General features: G+C 42.0%; 1 protein-coding gene across 1 annotated transcript in view; it reads left to right on the top strand.

The window, feature by feature from the left end:
- Nucleotides 1–19991, top strand: part of LOC125235757 (retinal-specific phospholipid-transporting ATPase ABCA4-like) — a 77618-nt gene that overhangs the window by 39212 nt on the left and 18415 nt on the right. Inside the window, exon 2 of the mRNA XM_048142340.1 lies at nt 16472–16556. Within this exon, the coding sequence (XP_047998297.1) occupies nt 16494–16556 (63 nt within the window). The 5' untranslated portion in view covers nt 16472–16493. The remainder of the gene's footprint in view (nt 1–16471; nt 16557–19991) is intronic.

The raw sequence follows: 19991 nt of genomic DNA, 5'->3' as shown, positions 1-19991 counted from the left end.
GTTTTATTTTATTTGTAAGATTTTAATTTAAGTGTTTTTACAAATAAACTGAACTAAACAAGTAAAAAAAAAAAAAAAGTATGTCAGTATGAGAGTGACAGGTGTCTGTTGATAAAGTGATATTAAAATTTTGAAAAAACCCCCGACCGCGACATAGTGGACTGATTTTCATGAAACATGGCTAAAAACACTCCCGACTAACTCAGCTTTCAAACAAAAAAAAAACTAAATCCAAATCGGTTCATCCGTTCGGTAGCTACTATGCCACAGACAGACACACACAGAGTCAGACAGACAGACAAACAGACAACCCCGTCGTTTTTGCGTCGGGGGTTATAAATTAGAAGCATAATCGCCCGGGAGTCGGTGGCAAAAACTATCAATTTATACTTTTTCACTATATCTACCCTTTCATAGTAAGTAGCCTTGGTAAGGACTGGGTTAACAAAAATGATAGGTACCTACACACATAAACAATAGTAGTTAAGAAAAAACCGGCCAAGAGCGTGTCGGGCCACGCTCAGTGTAGGGTTCCGTAGTTTTCCGTATTTTTCTCAAAAACTACTGAACCTATCAAGTTCAAAACAATTTTCCTAGAAAGTCTTTATAAAGTTCTACTTTTGTGATTTTTTTCATATTTTTTAAACATATGGTTCAAAAGTTAGAGGGGGGGGCCGCACTTTTTTTCCTTTAGGGGCGATTATTTCCGAAAATATTAATATTATCAAAAAACTATCTTAGTAAACCCTTATTCATTTTTAAATACCTATCCAACAATATATCACACGTTGGGGTTGGAATGAAAAAAAATATCAGCTCCCACTTTACATGTAGGGGGGGTACCCTAATAAAACATTTTTTTCCACTTTTTATTTTTGCACTTTGTTGGCGTGATTGATATACATATTGGTACCAAATTTCAGCTTTCTAGTGCTAACGGTTACTGAGATTATCCGCGGACGGCCGGACGGACGGACAGACAGACATGGCGAAACTATAAGGGTTCCTAGTTGACTACGGAACCCTAAAAACATGTTATTTTTAATTATTTATAGAAATAAACAGTTTAAATTTTAATATTTTTTTTTTACATCACACAAAACAGATCACACGAAACAGCAAAAATACTGTGTCAATAATTATTGTCCGTAGATCTGATAATGCCATGATATATAAATACCATGAGCAGCCGTATAATGATTTTTGATTTGAACACTTACATAATTTCATACATGCACGTATTCATAATTCGCATAGTCTCCGATGCCCACAGATCGCCTCAACTAGACAGAGCATTCAAAGTATTCAAACCAACGCAAAGTTCTGTAATAACTAAATTCATTATGTATGCAAAGTTTGAACTGTCCTTTTTATTTCACCGTGTATGTATAACCAACGATGTTTTATGTATAGTATAGGATTGACAATCTTCATACTAAGAATCTTACCTCAATTTTTAGCGCCACCTATTAAATACTATCATAACTACACGGATGTCTACAATTTTTTTTTTCAAAATATTTATTGACGTGATATCATGATATTAAAATGATATATAATGATATATGATATGACATTAAAAAATAACAACAGGCTGTTTCGCAGCCTGGAAGTGGCAAAAATCATATTTTCCCCAACACATTTGGGGAAAATATGATTTTTGCCACTTCCAGGCTGCGAAACAGCGCCATCTACTTTTATCCCTTAAAGGCCCATACATTTCAGGGGTACACTTTTTTGTATGGGCTTTGTCAGTTCCGGTATATCATCCTTGGTATAACTAAGTATCCAAGTGCTCTTTGTAACTTATCGTCACTACTTTTAAAAAATCTCGTATCTCACGCTGTTCCTCAAAGTTAAAACGCAGTAAGTATATATGCATTCCATACATACTTACTACAATTTTCTTTTCTTTGACAGACGAAGATACAAGTTTTTTTAAAGTAGTGACGTTATGCTTCATAATGCGGTGTCTATGTAATGTAGTCTGTGCAACAGGATGGCGAACGTACACTCAGTCTGGTTATCGATGTGAAAAATTATGCCCAATTTGTCATTGGTGAACTCAACATATAACTGAACATACGTATACCTTATGTATTGGTGATAGAGGTTATTATGTAAGCAGCGAATGATGATAATGCAAGTATTTTGACTGCCATGGTCGTTGGGCATAGTAATCAAATGTTTAACTGATGTAAGCTAATATTATGTCTTGTTGTGAACTACGGTTAGGATATGAGAAATGTTTTATTTTTACAAATAATATGTTTTATTTTTAAAATGGTCCGCGATGGCATATACATTATACATAATGGGCCATTTTTTTCAAAGTTGTCCACCCCACTTTTTTTGTAACATGGGTATTTTTTACGCGATTAATACTCAAAATCGCGAGGCCTTTCGATCCTGATAGGAGAAAAAAAATGTCCCAAGATTTCCATACATATTTTCGAACCTTCCATTCCGTTACCGCCATACAAAATGTATGAAAAAATGGTAACGGAATGGGAAAAAAACCTTGAGACACTTTTTTTCTCCTATTAGAATGGAATGAGCTCGCGATTCTGAGTGGAAACCACATAACAATTTCCAAATCCAAAAAATAGTGGGGTGGACAACTTTAAAAAAAATGGCCCATTATGTATTTATGTCCTTCTTTTAAAAATAACTTTAACTATAGACATCTTCACTATCAGTACCATAAAAATCGTGCGAATAGTAGTACTTTTCCGCACCAGCGCTTTTTACATTTCATTTTTTTTTATCTTCACCATAAGTCGCATAAAACTAATGTCTTTCAAATTCGAGAATTCTACTAACATAACCTTTAATAATTCAAGTATTTTGTCATAATATGATTTTTTATTTAGGTAAGTATTCGCACAATGCATAGTAAAGCGTTTTATTATGAAACATGTGCGTAAAGATGATTTCCGCACTTGTTGCATAAAAAAACTACTAGTAGTACCTACCTAATTACTACTAATTAGAACAACAAAGTAAACAGTTTTTTTTTCGAATCACTACGTGTTTTCTTGACAATTAAGTTATCTCAACGCCACTAAATACGTGTTATTATGCAGAATGTCATAAGAATTTCAATACGAAGAATTTCATTTTTACGAGACTCAAGATAATTAGACGGGAAATCTTCAATAACTATAGTATTGTAGCATTATTATTTTAAAGTAGATAATTATAGGATTCTTAGGTAACAATTAAAACTGTTTGCATAATTATCAGATAATTTAATAATTAAATCGTATTAAAGGTACAAAGAAACGACAAATTAACTTTGATTAGCTAATTTTATGCCAGTTCAAAGATCTGTGGGCTAACACTTATTCGTATCATCGTATTAGTATCAGGCCCAGTAGCCGAATGGCATTTCTACGACGCGAAAAGAAAACGAAATATAAGGTCTCTAAATGTCGAACTAAAAGTCTAAAATTCCTTTAGATTGTGACTGGTTGTTTAATTCATAGTCAATCCTTCACTAGGTAAAGTGCGTAAAAAAACAGTTCATAAAACACAATTTCTACTTATGTCTATTGTCAATAATTTAACATAAAGTGCCGTCGATATGTGACCTCGATTACCGCTACATCGCTTAGCGCCACATTTTTATAATAGCGGATGTCACGTACAAAGTCATCCACACGGGTGTTTAAACAAACCGTGATCCAAGGACGTAAAACCTATTATTGCACTAATGTGTGAATTAGTTTATATTTTGTCTTCCTACTTTACCAGTTCAAGTTTGTGCGGTTAGGAAGTAGTTGTATGAAAGGTTTAAGTTACATAATTATTAATGATGTTCATTATAAAGTGTAACTAGTGATGGGTCGTCGGTAAAATACTCGTTACCAGTATTTTTCCATTTGGGAATATTACCAGTAAAATACCAATCTTACCGGTAATATTACCAAAACCGGGTAATATACAAAATTTGCGATTTTTATGAGACGCGATGGTTATTTTTTTAATTATGTATTACTAAGTCGCCATCATAACACTTAAAAAAACTCGTAGAGTGCCTCAGGGAGTAAATTACCAATCTTACTAGTAATATTCCCAATAATACCGAGTAAATTACTAGTCTTACTGGAAACATTCCTTTCCTATATTGTCACCAACTGCAAATATACTTCGTATAATTCTGTGGTATCTCGTGGCTTGTGGCAGATAAATCTAATATTTGGATATTTTGTCCCTGTACCATTAAATATAAAAACTATTTTACTACTGGGGTTACTTTGATACTTGGGGTTACATTGATAAAAACTTCGTTTTATCTTTAAACGCAAAATTCTACATGTCCCAACGCATTTGTCCATTTTTAGGGTTCCGTACCAAAAAGGTATAACAGGAACCCTTGTGGTGTTTTTAACGGCGTTGGCACTACGATAGTTACTACTACCATTAGTTGCACTAACGCAGTGAAGAAGTATGGTCGTGGGCAGTGCAAATCGCTTGTCAAAATGTAAGTATAGTTTATCGGTATTTATCATGTTCAAATAACTTCTAAACTAACTTAGTGGGTATTAAAGTAAAAGGTTCACAGTAAATATTAGCTTGCCAGAAATATGTTTAGGTATAATCATTATATTGAGTTTTGTATTAAAATTCAAACTAGGCATTTTATTACTAATTATTTAGTTTGTGGGGTGTCTTTGATCACCTGCATGGGGTAACATTGACCATATTTACACAAAGTTGATTGTTGTGTATTATGTCAAGGTACTTATTGAGGCTGATAATTTGATCTCTTTTTGTGATAAATATTGAGACAATCTTAAATAAAGTTGATTTTTCGAAGATGGTAATTTATATTTTTGATCAAAGTAACCCCAAAATAGCATTAAACAGTTGTAACTTTTGAACCTGCGAAACGATTTTTATGTTTCCTTGAGATAAAATACTTCTGTAAGGAGTTACATTCGATTACCAAAAAATCCTAGTTTTCGTCTTTTTTTTCTCCGTACATTATTTTGTTAGCCTTTCTAGATTTTTAACAGCGAAAGACTAAAAAAAGTTGATGTTCCCATTTTTTTTTATTAAATTTAGAAGTTAGAGAAGTTTAAACTATAAACTGATCAATGTAACCCCAGTTTACGGTACCTATCTATAATGCAAGTCTGCATTAGGTACCCAATAACTTTGTGTTAACTATGTGTTGTTGTACCGAATAGGTAATGTGAAAAAAAAAACGCGCCAAGTGCGAGTAGGACGGCCGCTTTTTTCTCTCTCTTTTGGACTCGGAGGTACAGTAAGAAGTGAAACTCCATTATCGGACCATTTTTCTACTATTTACAGTTTAACGAAAATTTGTTAGATGAGACTTAAGCAAAAATAAAATATTACCCTATTAATTTTCTACTATTTACAATACATAAACTAATCTGTGTGCCTACGGCTGTGTAACCCTGCCTTACCACCTTTCGGTTCTATGGTCCTGGTTCTACTGGTGATAGAAAATATGGAGTATGCAGGAAAATTTTTAGCTGGGAAAAATCATAAATGAAAATGTTTATACAGACAGACACGTTGCTACAGATGTAGTGCAAAGCCAGCGGCTGTCTAACCCCGCCTTACCACCTTTCGGTTCTGGAACGGGTTATTTATTGACTCTTTTCTTAAATTATTTCAAAATAATTAAAAACAAACATTTTTGAGATGCCTATAATTCTATAATAAGCTCTTTCATGTGATAGTATATTCATGTGATAGTAACTTTCATTCAAAAATCTTTAAGTTTTAATTTTTACATTACCCCCAAAAGTGACCCCTATGATAGAAATGTATTAAAGTAAGTTACATGTCCGTCTTCGGGTCATAAGGTTACATACGTCTATCAAATTTCAAGTTATTCGATTCCGTAGTTTCGGAGAAAATTAGCTGTGACTGTGACAGACGGACGATGATCCTAAAAGGGTTCTGTTTTTCCATTAAAGTACAGAACCATAATATTGGTACGTTACCTTAATACAACAAATTAAAACAGATTTTAAAAAAAATTCGTTATATTTTCGCCATATATGTTTTGTTATTTACAGTATTATTTGTGCCGTTTGTATATCCGAGGTCTTATATAGAGAGCACGTCGTAGACGTCGCATCGGACCGATAGATGGCGCCATCGTTCGTTGCAAGTCGCTCCGGCGTCACACCGCCGCGATGTTGGTAGTCCCGTTTTCCCCACCTGCAACATAAGGCTCCTACGCGCCCCCACCCGCCACCAGCCACCCTCATTGTTTCGTCGAACGCCGAAGTGACCGGTTGTCGCGTATTCCGTTCGAACATTTTTACAGCATGGTGTCTCGAAATTAATCTTTTAGTTTCTATTTCCTTGTTACTTCTGGTCAAACCAGAGTTATTCGTGTTTTTATTTAAAAAGTGGCTTATAACATTTCGGAATTATGAAATTTTTCAATTTCATCCGTCAATTCTTTCTTCCCTTTTAATTTACGCTCGTTCGTCTTGAATAATGAGATATATTATGCCTCGCTAGCGATCATTATTCGTCTTTCGGGGTTCTCACGATAGAAATGAACGAGCGGTGCTTTATGATTCTACCCACTTTTTTTGTAAGAAAGTTCCATGCTGCAAAAATCGTTACCGTTAATCAGTTTTCTTTTTAAAATTCGCATTTCCGAGACTAAAGTAGGAAGTGTTATCCGCGTATTAAAAGTTTCGCGCGAGAATATAAGCGGTAACGTAGGTAAGTTGCTCCGCCGGGGACCACGTGCTCCGGGGACCACGTGCTTCGCGACCGCGGGCTGCGCGACCTGCGGGCTGCGGCGGCGGCGGCGGAGGGCGCGGTGGAGGAATACCGCGCTCCAAGGAGGTTTGAATTTCTCCGACGAATGGGTGAGCAGCTTCATATTATTTTAGAAAGAACATGTTCGGTTTGCGATTCGGTGCGGAGGACGGCGGACACGTGTCGGCGCCGAAACTTACTGTAGCGCTGCGATAGCGCCACTGACCGCGGCAGTGTTGTCCGCCGCGTCGGCGCCGCCGAAGTTGCGTAGAAGTTGCCTCCTCGTTAACGATGGCCATCTCTGCGGTGCCGCCGAACAACGTTGTGGCCGCCACATAGGCGTCGCGTGCGACGCTGTAAGTATGTCTGCTGCTGCCCCGACGCGAGCGCCGCGCCGTTAGTGATCTGTCGTCAATATGCAGGCTACCAGCGCGGCCACCTGCCCCCGCCACAACGCGGCGAGCCTGCTGAAGCTGTCCACCAATATCGCTGGCCGCCACGCTTATGCTGGCGCCTCGATGGTGATGCAGAGCGTTCGTCTGCCGTGACAACGCCGCGAGCCTGCTGAAGCTGTCCACCAATATCGCTGGCCGCCACGCTTATGCTGGCGCCTCGATGGTGATGCAGAGCGTTCGTCTGCCGTGACAACGCCGCGATCCTGTTGAAGCTGTCCACCAATATCGCTGGCCGCCACGCTTATGCTGGCGCCTCGATGGTGATGCAGAGCGTTCGTCTGCCGTGACAACGCCGCGATCCTGCTGAAGCTGTCCACCAGTATCGCTGGCCGCCACGCTTATGCTGGCGCCTCGATGGTGATGCAGAGCGTGCGTCTGCCTTGACAACGCCGAGAGCCTGCTGAAGCTGTCCACCAATATCGCTGGCCGCCACGCTTATGCTGGCGCCTCGATGGTGATGCAGAGCGTTCGTCTGCCATGACAACGCCGCGATCCTGCTGAAGCTGTCCACCAGTATCGCTGGCCGCCACGCTTATGCTGGCGCCTCGATGGTGATGCAGAGCGTGCGTCTGCCTTGACAACGCCGCGAGCCTGCTGAAGCTGTCCACCAATATCGCTGGCCGCCACGCTTATGCTGGCGCCTCGATGGTGATGCAGAGCGTTCGTCAGCCCTGACAACGCCGCGATCCTGCTGCTGCCCACCAGTATCGCTGGCCGCCACGCTTATGCTGGCGCCTCGATGGTGATGCAGCGAGCTCATCTGCCGTGACAACGCCGCGATCCTGTTGAAGCTGTCCACCAGTATCGCTGGCCGCCACACTTATGCTGGCGCCTCGATGGTGATGCAGCGCGCTCATCTGCCGTGAAAACGCCGCGACCCTGCTGAAGCTGTCCACCAGTATCGCTGGCCGCCACGCTTATGCTGGCGCCTCGATGGTGATGCAGAGCGTTCGTCTGCCGTGACAAGCCTCAGTGGTGATGCGGAGCGTAATACTGTTAACCGCTGCACAGGCGTCGCAATCCTTCTGCTGCGTCTGCCGTGACATCGCCGCAAGCTACTTGAAGTTTTCCACCGGTGTCGTCGGCCGACACGCTGATGCTGGTGCCTTGATGTCGCCTCGATCGCACGAGGTAAGATTGCAGACGCGGCGACCTTCATCGCGCCACCGAGCGCAATACTGCGGCTGCCGCGAAGGCGTCGCTAATTTTCCTGCCGCGTCTGCCGTGACGACGCCGCGAACTCTGTTGATGCTGTTCACCGATGTAGCTGACTGTCATGCTGGCGCCGGTGCCTCCCGCGCTGACGGCGGCGACCTCGAGAGGGCCACCGAACACGATACTGCGTGACGCGACAGGGGCATCGAAGACGCCTTTCGAGCTGACGACGGCCGTCTCAATCTCACCGCCGAACGTAACATCGTCTGCTGCAGTGACAAGCTGGTAAGATTGCTGATGTGGTCCCTTGGTACTGCTAGCCGCCACGCTGATAACGTCCGTCGCGCCTAAGATGTCACGCTCACCGCGAGCACTGTCTTCCCCTACAATGGTGCCACGACCATATCCGGGCTCCGTCTGCTACGGTATCGTTGCAGACTCTGTTGCTAACCAGGCTGATACTGCCCTCCAATGTGACGCCGGGCGCCGCTATCAGCTGACATCCCGTACACTATGGTATCCACTCTTCTCTTTCCAGTTCCCGTGAAGTACTTCGACAGTATTTACACTCTATTTTGACCAATGACTCCTCCGTCGCCGAAGTGAGAACAGATAAATTCTAAAGATGCTACGTCCTAACGTGGCTTGGCCACCCATAGTTGAACGAGGTAAGACGTCAATAACCGGACGAGGAGCCGCACTGCTGCGAGGGTGTCCTGAAGATGTTCGCGAGCTATCTAATCGGAGAGGCGCCTCGCGAGACGACCCTGTGATTCCTGTACGTCGCTCATTGTGTAGGTCAAAGACATCGTAAAGGTTTGCGGAATTTAAAAAAAAAAAACTCTTTCAGAATGTCCAGATCTGAATTCGAGCCAGCGTGCTGCATCCTGAGCGTGCGTCTGTTTACCGGGCGGACACCAAAACCGATCGGTAATCTGGCCGCGGGGGTTCCAAGTACACGACGATTTCCCGGAGGCTTGTGGCGCTTCCTGTCCATTCGAGAGATTAACTTATTCGCCGAGCCTCTAATAAACAAATTGGGAAAAATAAACCCGCTTCGCCTTAGTGAACTTGAGATTCCAGCTCAAAGCGAAAGGGGCCAGGAACTCAGGAGGACTTCAGTAGTTATCATCTGGCTCGACTATACTGAATTAATATAGTGCTTGATTCGATCGTAGAACCTGATTTCATCAATTTCACAACTTTCGTAGTCTACAGAGGAAGGTTGCACCGCTGCAGTTTCCAGCATTACCTCGTACAGCTGCCGATAGCTGTAGGCCAATCGCTCCTGTTTTGCTTGCATTTGCAGCCCGATAAGACCTTCAATAATCGGAATATTGTACAAAGTAAAGCTCTTCCGATGGAAAATAATCTTCAACAGGCGGTGGCGCTGGCGACTGAAGTGACATGCAGCCGGATTAAGGTTCGCATAGCACTATATGCTATGCACAGTTCGGTTGTATGTTATGTTATGCTGTACGATGGCAGGACTACATCTCTTCTGTTACGAGTAACTACGACAGTAACTGCTGACTCCAACAGACTGTCGTACGAGGTCAGTATGCACCCCCTGGGAGCCAAGTAAGTGACCTTCGGTGACCTCGCCTTCTTCTGCTTCGCCCGTCATCGTACCTCTTCGTCTGCGAGAGCCCTGCATTACGCCGTACAACGGTACGTATTAAGCCTCCGCCACACATAAAGCGCATTCCGCTTCGCTAACGCTACGCTATCAGCGCGCTGAATGCGCGCGCATTCCGCTCGCGTCCCGCGCGCGTTGCGCTCGCAATCCGCGCTCGTTAGTTCCCGCTAGTGCCCACTGGGCGCAACGCCAGCGTTTGTGCGGTGCACCGCCATTATTGCGCTCCGCCTACGCTCTCAAAGCGCGCATGTGTGGCGGTGTTTTAATTCACTCCTTGACCTGCTACCACGACGTGTTCAGCAACCACCAGCGATGCGACACGGACGTCACCTCTCAGTCTACACTGTCGACCTTCATTGCACGAAGTAGAAATACGTCGCATCGGGTTTTGGATTAGGTAATGGATTACCCTAAGAGTCAATGACTGACTTGAAGAAATCGACTGATACCTCCGTCCAGTGTAGTAGCAATCGACAGCGCTCGTACTTTTCATCTTCTAGGCTAGTTTTACCGAGCGACCAGTATCCTCAAATGCCCTCACTAAAAAGAGTTCAGAGTTCAGGAGTCTCGCTTGTAACCGCGCTCGCTTGACGCGAAATAGTCTGATCGAAAATACCAGTATCGTAACAAATAGCCCTCGGGCGCGTGAGTGATGACCTTTTTCTGTGTTTGATATGGACGTAAGACGTTGGACTTTAAATAGTCATATCAAAGCTAATATTGATTTAGATAATTTTTACAAAGGGTTGACAAAAGCAGTATCAATTACGTTACCCTGCTACAGTACAGATAGTTACACTACTTTTACAGTTAATTTCCACACTTTGTGTCTGAAATTGGGTTTATAATAACCTGATAAAATAACGTGTCTGTTAATAATAAAAGTGTATCTAAGGTTTTTGTATCTTGTTCAAGTCAGCCTCGCCTACAATGTATAATAATGTCATTTCTCTAACTATTCGCTGACTAAAGCTAAACGTCATCACGAAAATCTCTTTAGGCGTTTCTGGCACCGAGATATTCGCGGATCGAAGGCGATTTCGACTGATACATCTGTCAAATCGGTTCAACAACCGATTCACTTATTCTTCTATGCTATGCCAATAGGGCTACCAAAGGCTTGCGCGCCAGCTGACTCGCCACCAGGAGATAATAAACAGGTCTCTATATAAGACCTCGGATATACAAACGGCACAAATAATATAAAAATTTTACCTTCCAATAAAATTGTTATTATTTTGCCTGGTATATCCGAGGTCTGAGTGATGCCTTCCTGGTAGGCTTAATATACCGTCGGCACTTCTCCTCAACAATGAGGGTGGCTGGTGGCGGGTGGGGGCGCGTAGGAGCCTTATGTTGCAGGTGGGGAAAACGGGACTACCAACATCGCGGCGGTGTGACGCCGGAGCGACTTGCAACGAACGATGGCGCCATCTATCGGTCCGATGCGACGTCTACGACGTGCTCTCTATATAAGACCTCGGATATACCAGGCAAAATAATAACAATTTTATTGGAAGGTAAAATTTTTATATTTTGCATTTGCCACGGCTCATGCGAGCCTGGGGTCCGCTTTGACAACTAATCCCAAGATTTGGCGTAGGCACTAGTTTTACGAAAGCGACTGCCATCTGACCTTCCAACCCACAGAGGGTTGGTCTGTGTTCCAACCCGAAGGGTAACTAGGCCTTATTGGAATTAGTCCGGTTTCCTCACGATGTTTTAATTCACCGAGAAGCGACTGGCAAATATCAAATGACATTTCGCAGATAAGTTCCGAAAAACTCATTGGCACGAGCCGGGGTTCGAACCCGCGACCTCCGGATTAGAAGTCTCACGCTCTTACCGCTGGGCCACCAGCGCTCAAATTACTCATGTGTTAAAATAAAAGGCTTACAGTAGGCCTAGCACATGATGGCCGCGGGAGTATGTCGCCGCGAGATAGATGCCACGTCTTCTTCTAACTGTATTAATGACATAAGGACGGGTAGTCTATCTCGCGGCGACATACTCCCGCGGCCATCATGTGCTAGGCCTACAGGGTAAATAAACAAAACTCACCCAAATAAAGAAGATAATAATAACTCAATTTGGCCCCTCATTGTCCCGGGTTGCGTGAGTTCACACGTCATGTATGTGTTGTATGAGACAATGTCGGTGGGAAACTCTCACTTTTATTAGTAAAGGTTAGTCACACGCGGTGATCGAGGACAGATATACCTATTACCTAGTTTGCGGAGACAATATAACTAAGTAAAAGACAAATAAAGTCTAAGAAAAAGACGTGCCCCGGAACGATAAAGAATAAGTAGTAGCAAAGAGATCAAGTATTATAGAGAGTTACTGTCAAAGTAAAATATGTTATCAGGTTATCACAGTCCATAGACTGCCATCTCTCGACACAAGCTTAAAACTTTTAAGCCTCAGTTTTGACAATTTGGCCCATATTCTTCAGCTTGATATATGTGTTAAAATGTCAAATATTAATATTAGCGTCATCTAGCGGAGCGTTCCCCAAAGGTGTAACGCCATCTAGGCCACCGTACCTTTTTCTATATGGATCTGAGGTACGTTTTTTTTTTCTTAAGACTGTAGCTGTGTAGCTGACTGTGGCACTGAAACTTAGTGGTTCATGTGCTCTGCCTACCCTTTTTATAGGATACAGGCGTGATTACATGTATGTTATATGTATGTAGCTGTATGTACGGAGTTATGACATAAATGTCTTTGGTAGTAGGTATTTTTTTACAAATTGTTTAACTGCACGTGCCAATATCCCCCGACCAGCCAGCCCGCCAGCGAAACCCGAGCGAAACCCGAGCGGTGTGGAATGTGGAATCTTGAAGGTTTCGAGGGTTTTAAGGCACATAGATTAAACAAACTTTGCCACGAGTGAAACACAACATTTTTCACCACACCACACGAGGAAAATATTGCTGCGATCATGTTGCGATGATTGTGAATTGTGAAGATTGTTGTGGATTCCTTTTCTAAACTGCGTCCTAAGATAAGGCGTAGTTTTTATATAGGTATTTTTTTTTAATATTTGAAACTAGATTTTGTCCGCGTCAGAAAGAGATAAAAAGTAGCCTATGTCACTCTCCATCCCTTCAACTATCTCCACTGAAAAAAATCACGTCAATTCGTCGCTCCGTTTTGCCGTGAAAGACGGACAACGTGACAAACAAACAGGATATGGATAACAATAACGGACCAAAAGTATCTGACATCCTGAATAACTTGTCTACATATGGATAGTTCTACAGATTACGGTCAGATTACGGTTAGAGTCAATTGAAATACTTATTTTTTATAAATCTCTAAAAGAAGCGTGCAATATGTTGCCAGTAGATTAAAAAAACTACAATATACTTAATAATTATATCGAACAATGAAGCGAGGAAATATAATTAATATTATAATTTCTATATACACACGTGTCTTTTTGTTTAGCGGTTACAAAATGGGGTTATTTGATCCGCTAAGGGTTATTTGATCCGTTACTTTTGATGCTGACTACCCGTACCGTACCACTAGCGGCTACTTTGTCCAGTATCACCGTGATCTTTGCACCATAGCAATTAAGCACACCCATCTATTTCCAGAACGGCACGCGTCATAATTATATACTTTAATCATTTATTTGTCTCAGCCGTCCTTCAAGAAAAGTTGCACTTAATGATCGGTTGGCCGCCTAATGGTCGTGTAATGACGGGGAGGCCATCCGTTAGTAAGTCTTTTGTCATTTCCTGTCAACACTGTCGCGGTGTCGCATCGCGTGATGGTGATCAAGCACGACAATTGGATCTTGCATCTTGAGTCACTTGCATAGTTATGTAGGTACGTTCCATAGACGCCTTTTATCTTCTGGGACTTGTGCAAGTTATTAGAGTAGAGTCAGTCCATTTTGACTACGATTTTGACAGCCTGTTAACTCTCTTAGGCCCACTTTCCTCCGTGGATGCCCAACGGCCCTCCACAATGAGTGCGCCAGATGACAGGGCGCACCCTCCTCCTCGGCCACTTATGGGTACAGTGACGGACCCCCTCAAGTCCGCCACAAAGAGGCCATGGGCGCCAGAAGAGTTCCGGCGCCCGGAGGTGGGAATGGTCTCTGGTTCCACCGCTAACCAAGTCGGCCGCAAAGGATAGGGAGAACGGCGCACCGTAATACCGGCACTCCTCTTCCCTTGCGGCCCCACCAATGCCGCTACAGCGGAGCGGCCCCGCCAAGGTCGCAGGGGGTAGGGAGAGTGGCGCACCGTTATACCATCACGCCTCTCCCCCTGCGATCCCACCTCGGCGGCTACCGTGGGAGGGCACAGAGCGGCATCCCATACTGCCGGATCTTCCCTCCCACGGCAGTCCTCCTAGAAGCATCTCAAGTGGGCTTTACAAGCCCACTTGGAGCGTCCTCCTCGGGCCAGCTCGCCCATCAACAAGCCGGCCCTGGTTGCTTCTTCGCTTCACCGTGGGTGACCAAGCCACGGTTACTAAGCCCCTCCACCACGACAAGGTGAGCAACCTGCGGGGGGTCTTAGGCCCACTTGCACCAACCACTTAACTCAGGGTTAGTGGGCTGTCAACTGTCAAATTCCATATAAAATGGTGGGTTAACTCTCGTGTTAACCCTCCATTTTCGTTGGTGCAAGTGGCCCTTAGTTCGGTTTCTTTATACGGATGAACACTAGGCCCAAATATTTCAATATCAAACACTTGATTTCATATTTTAATCAACCCCTTGGCACCTGTTGCTGACTTAGCAGTTGTATTTGTTTTTCCCTTTTTGGGAATACAGTTGTGAGATTATGTATACCTACGAGTATTTGTTTGCTCGTCTTCCACATGTCATGTTTGCCATTGTAGCCATCAAGGTGAAACATAATCAGCTGTTTCCAAACAATACCTATCAAATTCGGTAGCGGTAGCGGATGTGATTCAAGTCGGAAACGAAATTGTAACAAAACGTACATTTGTGTTCAAATTATACCGTAAAGTGATTATATACCTATTATTTTACGTAACTTTGAAGCTGACGCGTCAAATAAGGGTAACAAGATCGGATCCGGGTTTAGGGGTGAATGTCCAGGCAAAAAAGAATTTGTCCATCAGAAGGCCAGTTGAAGAATCGTTGCCGCTACGATACTATCGAAACGCGTTCGGCTCTGTCTACAGAAGAATAATAGGGACAGTTAGCTATGATACCTACGCTAGATGCTTCGACGATTATAGCGGAATTCCACTCAAAATACGAAAAAACCGCTATGCGCCAAGTTGGCGCACAGCGTTCGCCACGCGACAAATTTTCATTTTGTCTACGCAGCGCAGACATCAAATTCAAAACAATCGCAACGAACTACTCAGAATTAGTTTTTACAAGCTTTTATTCAACTTGCCTTGTTAGTATGGTTAGTGTGCGTCAAAACGTAGAAGCAAAATTTGACCCACTTCCCGGTTTCCGATTGAGCTGAAATTTTGCACACATAGGTAAATCACGTGACAATGCAATAGTATGGTATCATGGAGCTGATCTGAGGATGTAGCAGAAAGGTGGTCATAGGAACTCTGTTATGAAACGTCGTATCCCCATCGAGTAAGGGGTTTTTACTTTTTAGACTTTTTAGAAACGTCTCGGCAAGCAAAAGATGACTGTTAAAAGAAAGGTACCTACCTACAGTCAGCGATACAAGCTTGTGCCAAAAATGAATTTTTGCAAAAAAAACTTATTCACTTTCAACAGCTTTAACCCACACAATACATAAAGTATCGGTTTCCCACAACTTGTAGAACGCATCAAATTTCATTGACGATCCATTCACTTAGTACTGGTGGTGGACATACTTACTAGTGCCGTTGGTAGTACCCACTTTGTTTGAGAACGCTGAACTTTCCAGGTTTTTTCAACTGCAAAGTTAACTTGGGTTAGTCGCGTCTCATACACAATGGACACATCATTATTATCGTGTTTGTAGATTAATAGTAGCCATTGTTAGAATTTTAGCGAATTGTGTGTAGCAAAGTATAGTCAGCAGAAAACAATTTACGTATGCATTAAACAGTATGAGGCGAGGATATGATAATATGAGCACAATTGTTTTACAAAAATCCCAAAGCGTTGACGTAACATGGTGACCGAAGAGCTGGCGACTTCGCACAACGTATCAGCTACATTCATCGAAGAAATGTTGGCAGCATCCTTCGTACAATACTCTTAGGTTTATGCATAGTGTCTGTGATTTTAGGTATTTAAAAAACCGTAAACAAATAATTTGTAATTTTTCGGGTAGTTACATTTGGCGGTTAACCAACCAAAATACAAAAACCAATTGGATTTATCATTCAGCGACCTGTCTCTTCTATTTGGTCGTGTAACGTTTTGAGGGTAGATTTTGTTTATTTCAATACCTACTATTGTATTTCTTGTTCCTATATTATATTTATAATAATGTGGTTGTTGCAGTGATGCCTGTCGCCGGCGCAAGATGGCGGCCCCGCAGCTGCGCTTGCTGCTGTGGAAGGACTACCTCGTGCGCAAGCGCAAACTGGTGAGTCTCTCTGGAGGGCCTCATTTAGTGTACGTGGCTCGACGACTTTAAGGCCACCGCCACCGAAATACCGCAGAAATGTAGTCTGGCTCTGTCGCGCCAATACGCAAGAGCGATAGAGATAGATAGCTACGAAAGAGATATCATCGTGAGCGTTTTGTGAGCATTCGGCTACGCACACTGGCCAGAAATGTATCACTACTAGCTTTTTTTTGCCTTCGGCTTCGCTCGCGTTAAATTAGAAATATGCTTGATGCTCCATTCCACTTCCCATTTTTGGGAAGTGGGGGGGTAGAAAGAGACAAAAAGTAGCCTATGTCACTCTTCATCCCTTCAACTGTCTCCACTTAAAAATTCACGTCACGTGGAAAGGCGGACAAACAAACAGACACACACTTTGCCACTTTTACTTAATATTAGTATGGATCAAGGTGCTGTTATTCTGATGTATACTGTATTTAGTAAAACGTCCTTACTTTGTCGCTTACCATAAAGATGAGATTTGCTTGTATCTTTATATAAATAAACTGACAAAGCAGCTTTATACAAACTGAAATAAAAAGACCGTTCAAACTTTGGATACAATACAATACAATACAAATCCACTTTATTGCACAACCTCAGAAATGTACCTACATAGGAACACACACATTACAATAAATTTTATTACAGAGGTAAACAACAGGCGGCCTTATCGCTAAAGAGCGATCTCTTCCAGGCAACCTTTGGGTAGTGGGAAAAATGGTATTCATAACTACTAAAAAGGACCTTTCTAACTTTGCATAGTGACTTTTGAGGTTATAATGAACAACTTTTATTATGGGACCAATGTTGAAATCGCGAAAAAAATTGTCTGTTTCATAGAAATGAGCGGCGTCATGACATTCGAAATGTATGAAACAGCCAATTTTTAGGGTTCCGTAGTCAACTAGGAACCCTTATAGTTTCGCCATGTCTGTCTGTCCGTCCGTCCGTCCGTCCGCGGATAATCTCAGTAACCGTAAGCACTAGAAAACTGAAATTTGGTACCAATATGTATATCGATCACGCCAACAAAATGCAAAAATAAAAATTCATGGAAAAAAATGTTTTATTAGAGTACCCCCCTACATGTAAAGTAGGGGCTGATTTTTTGTAATAACATTCCAACCCCAACGTGTGATATATTGTTGGATAGGTATTTAAAAATGAATAAGGGTTTACTAAGATCGTTCTTTGATAATATTAATATTTTCGGAAATAATCGCTCCTAAAGGAAAAAAAAGTGCGCCCCCCTTCCCCCATCTAACTTTTGAACCATATGTTTAAAAAATATCACAAAAGTAGAACTTCATAAAGACTTTCTAGGAAAATTGTTTTGAACTTCATAGGTTTAGTAGTTTTTGAGAAAAATACGGAAAACTACGGAACCCTACACTGAGCGTGGCCCGACACGCTCTTGGCCGGTTTTTTATTTGACACTGTAGCAATCGATCGACAAAGTGGGACGTTTTACTAAACACACTAACATAATTATTATGTTATAGCAAAGAGGATCGAGTATTATAGAGTTACTGTCAAAGTAAAATATGTAATCACAGTGCATAGACTGCCATCTCTCAACACAAGCTTAAAACTTTTGAACCTCAGTTTTGACAATTTGGCCCATATTGTTAGCTTGATATGTGTTAAAATGTCAAATATTGTGCCATCTAGCCGAGCGTACCCCGAAGGTGTAAGGCCATCTAGGCCACCGTATCTTTTTCTCTAGGGCCTTGAGGTACGTTTTTTTCTTAGACTTTATCCGTCTATACGGAGTTACATATGTCTTTGGTTATAGTAACCTTACCTAATAAACTCAGGGCCAGACACTTGACAGTTCACTGTCATGTTCACAGAGAAACAATCGCTTTGTGTATTTTGTTTAAAATCGTCATGTTACAGTTGTGTGTGTGTTTAGATACTCGCTCGCGATATATGGTCAGTTTCCTGAATCAGCCCGGAAAAAGGATTCATGATTCTGTGATTTCTATAACTGACTTGTATCTTAATAAATTTTGACCCACTAGGGCACCGGTTTTATAAAAGGGCCCTGCCCGTAAAGGTCGAAATAAATTCAAAAATAGACATATTGCTGTTAGGTTAGTCACACCAAAGACATATGTAACTCCGTATAGACAGTTACAGTATATGAAAAAAAAGTACCTCAGAATAACAGAACCATATAGAAATAGGTACGGTGGCCTAGATGGCGTTACACCTTTGGGGAACGCTCGGCTAGATGACGCTAATATTAATATTTGACATTTTAACACATATAGCTAGCAGCTAAGAATATGAGCCAAATGTTCAAAACTGAGGTTTAAAAGTTTTAAGCTTGTGTCGAGAAATGGCAGTCTATGCACTGTGATTACACATTTTACTTTGAGAGTAACTCTCTATAATACTTGATCCTCTTTGGTCATACGGTCATACCTATTTCTTTTTGGAGTAATTATGTATAACCTTGGTTGCGAAGGTCCATATGAGGAAAATGCATCTCGTGTTCGCAGAATTAAATCATTTTATTCTGATGCACTGTGACCGATTATTACTATGCTATGACGTAAAATGCAGTAGGAATATTATACCTGTCGGAGAACGAGCAAAATATGGTCTTAATACAACACGTCTTATCACACTTTATGCAGCAGGTGTCCATAGGTTACGGTGACCGCTTTCCATCAGGCGGGCCTATCCATCCATCAGCTATGCCTGTTTGCCACCGACGTGGTATAAAAAATACAAGGGTTTTACGACTTCGAACTACCATGGTACAACCTGACTGGTATTCGAGTTCTATCAAAATATAGTAGATGACGCTGCTGTCTAAAAGAATATCATATCATCCTTAAACGGATGACAGAAGCAAAGACATATGTAACTCCGTATAGACAGATAAAGTCTAAGAAAAAAACGTACCTCAAAACCATACAGAAAAAGGTACGGTGACCTAGATGGCGTTACACCTTTGGGGGACGCTCGGCTAGATGGCGCTAATATTAATAGTTGACATTTTAACACATATCAAGATAAGAATATGGTCCAAATTGTCAAAACCGAGGTTCAAAAGTTTTAAGCTTGTGTCGAGAGATGGCAGTCTATGCACTGTGATTACACATTTTACTTTGACAGTAACTCTCTATAAAACTAGATCCTCTTTGACAGAAGTAATGATGAAGGAGTAATAATACGATAGGTAGCAGTCGGGTCAAGCTATGCTAAGCATGTGTCATCTTAAATGTCAAACTTCAACTGAATATTGTTGAAATTATTTATTTACGAACTAAAAAACATTAAATATAGGAACAAATTTACACATACAGACTAAGTGTGTTTTCACATTATCCGATCCGATATCGGATGTAGTACCGATATCCCCATACATTGAAGCCGCCATCTTTGATTTTTGCCTTT

This window comes from Leguminivora glycinivorella, chromosome 18 (genome assembly GCF_023078275.1).
Source record: "Leguminivora glycinivorella isolate SPB_JAAS2020 chromosome 18, LegGlyc_1.1, whole genome shotgun sequence".
Classification (NCBI taxonomy): Eukaryota; Metazoa; Arthropoda; class Insecta; order Lepidoptera; family Tortricidae; genus Leguminivora; species Leguminivora glycinivorella.
The sequence above is the reverse complement of the archived record's forward strand: the minus strand, read 5'-3'. Positions and strand labels throughout refer to the sequence as shown.